General features: G+C 28.9%; 1 protein-coding gene across 1 annotated transcript in view; it reads left to right on the top strand.

Moving 5' to 3' along the window:
• LOC106882163 (succinate--CoA ligase [ADP-forming] subunit beta, mitochondrial) overlaps positions 1 to 1808 on the top strand; it is a 43276-nt gene extending 41468 nt beyond the window's left edge. Inside the window, exon 11 of the mRNA XM_014932742.2 lies at positions 1010 to 1808. Within this exon, the coding sequence (XP_014788228.1) occupies positions 1010 to 1084 (75 nt within the window). The 3' untranslated portion in view covers positions 1085 to 1808. The remainder of the gene's footprint in view (positions 1 to 1009) is intronic.
• The last annotated feature ends 1362 nt before the right edge of the window (positions 1809 to 3170 follow it).

Here is a 3170-nt window from a genome sequence, read left to right on the forward strand (position 1 = left end):
GCATAAGTATATATACATTATGTACATATATGTGTGTATATGTATGTATATATGTATCTTTGCTTATATATATATATATATGTATGTATGTATATATATACACAAAGTATGGGGGGTTTACTTCACAGATGATCTAAATGATTAGGTATGCATAAGTATATATACATTATGTACATATATGTGTGTATATGTATGTATATATGTATCTTTGCTTATATATATATATATATGTATGTATGTGTATATTTATATTCATATATACGTGTTTGTGTGTGTGTATATATATATATCTATATATGAATATATATACTTGTGTTTATTTCTTTTTATGCAATTGTTTACCTGAATAAGCAAGTACATGTACTTATATTTCCCCTTAAAATCCATGGATATTGCAAATCATATTTGGAATTTCCTATGGATGGGAAATGCAACAACGAAAAGATGTGATATGTGGAAACGTACGTAGAAATGTATTAAAGGATTTATAAATTTCCCTCCGTAAGTTCTTATTACAATATTCATCCTTTGCTATAGTTGTACCAGACTAATAACTGTCTCATAAAATCATTTTGAGGTATGGAAATAATAAGCGATAGCGAGAAGAAATAGCATAGGATTTTTTAATTAGCGCACTCGAAAATGTTTCGCATAAATAAACTTAAAGGATATATATATATATACACACAAATAAATAAAATGTGTGTGTGAATGTCATTCCACTTGTTGTCATTAATACCTTCTGTGCAAAAACTGTGTCTTGTTTACAGTTATTGTAAAGCTAGATGTCCTGTTGTTTTAGTGGAAACCACAAGATCTTCTTGTTGCCAACACTCAGCCATTTAAAATTTGCCTCAGCAAGTCTTCTTTAATCCATGCCAGCATGGAAAAATACATATAAAACTGAATGCAACAATTAATTCAAAGTTATTGAATTTACTAAGCATAAAACTATCTGAATACTGTTAAAGGTTCTTTAATATTTGTTTATATATTTTTTTATTTTCAGATTGTAAAATTGTCCACCATTGTTGGTCTTGCCCGAGAAGCTTTTGTTGACGTTAAATTTGAGTTGCCATTGTGAAACTTATATTGTTTGTAATTTCCCCATTTCAACCAAAGATGTCTTTGCTTTATAGATGACAATAATAGATAATGTCAAGGAGTTGATTCTCAATCCACCAACTCCTATCAATTTCTGAAAAACAATACAATGGATTATCTACATAATCCTTCATAAACTAGGTTTATGAGAACTATACAATAGTTGCTATTTTTTAGCAATACTCTTCTATAGAAGTACCACCAATAATGAAATCTTACCTCTTAAAATCCAAATAGTTCATTGGATTTTATTTGACCAAGGCAATAATGATTTATATACACACATACAAATACATACATTCGGTATATATATATATATATATATATATATATTGATATAGACAACAAAGAAAAATTGTTGCTACAACAATAATATACAAAATTTGCAATGATTTTAATTGCCTTTAAACACAGCCTTCTTTAAACAAATACATTTGAAAACATTAGTGCATGTCTTGTTACATTCTATGTCCATTCCTTGTTGAGTGTTGGGAAAATACATTTTCATATTATTTTGTACTGATAATATTACTAAAATAATATATTTGAAAAGGAAACCATTATCTTAAATGTGTTGAGTTTATTATGGTTTTTAACTAACCTTATTTCTGAATGATTGACCTGTTCATGTTCAAAGGTATTTTGAATTCAGAAAATAATTCATCATTTATATAATGCAATAAAATATTGTTGTTTACGAATAAGTCTTAATTTATAATTCTATACAATTTTATTGTTGCTAGGTGCTCACTTTAAATTTGTTTCTTTAATTGTCTCAACTTTTTTCAAATCTTTAACTTATATGTGTTCTTTTTTAATGTAAACCTTTCTATGTTCCTAGTACATGCCTAGTATACCTTGTATAACAAACTTAAGTCTAGTTTTGTATTATTAGTCATTAGATAAAACCAATAACAGAATCTTTTACTTATCTGTTTATCAGATATTTCATTTTCTCTATTCATACAGCTCATTATCATTTCATATTTTTAACCCTTTGCTGGTCCTTGTATCGCATGTGATACACAGAAATTTTTCCCTAACATCCATGCGTCATATATGATACATGTTCACAATTTTTTTCAACCATCAGAGTAATGGAAAGCTTTATATTATGCAGAACATGAAATGAGCTAACTAAAAGTCTGAAAAACAAGCATAAGTATAAACATTGTTATCTTTTGGTTTGACTATTTTGCTCCAAAAAAATTTTCTGAATAAATGAAATCAATAGATCTTTATATAGGAAAAGTAAGATAAAAACATGCGACATTGAAAAAAAAGATCATGTGATTTCATCACTATTCATATTATGCTTACAATTTTATATTAACCTTTGTTACATTTTGTCAGCATTTTATGTGAAAATGTTATTTCTTCAAGCATTACTGTGTCTCCACCCTCAAATATATCAGTAATTCCAATATGCTACTAAATGCTTAATCCCCAGAAGAATAGAAGACAAATTTCAATGAGACTTGAACTAGTGTGTCAGTAAACATAAAGCAGGTATACCTATGTGGGCATAGTTCCTGGTTTTGTAACCACTGCACAGCACCTTAGGCAAGTATCATCTATCATAACCCTGGGTTGACCAACACATTGTAGGCGAAATTTGGTAAACAAAAACTATGCAGAATCCTCTCTTATGTGTATATGTGCATATGTGTTTGCATGTCAATGATACGTATATCAATGTATCAAGTGAAACTACCTTGTATTTTGTCTACCAAATCTTGTGGACAAAGTACTGGGGAGTCTGTAACTGACATGGATAACCTTTCTTAAAAAGGCAAGCCACATTACTAAAAAAAGAATTCAAGGTGATTTTTTGTTGGTGAGCCATTCAGAAAGTCTCACTGGCTGCAGTTTGCCCATGACTGGTCTATAATATATCAGCTAAATATTAAATACCAACTAAAACTTGAAGGCAACACCCTAACATGGCTACAGTCCAGTGACTGAAACCAATAAAAGTAATATCTAGTCTAGATCTATGCCAGTAGCCCCAACCATATATATTGAATAAATCAATTCAGCATATCATTTTAGTTCAAATAAAAGAA

This window comes from Octopus bimaculoides, chromosome 3 (assembly GCF_001194135.2).
Source record: "Octopus bimaculoides isolate UCB-OBI-ISO-001 chromosome 3, ASM119413v2, whole genome shotgun sequence".
NCBI lineage: Eukaryota > Metazoa > Mollusca > Cephalopoda > Octopoda > Octopodidae > Octopus > Octopus bimaculoides.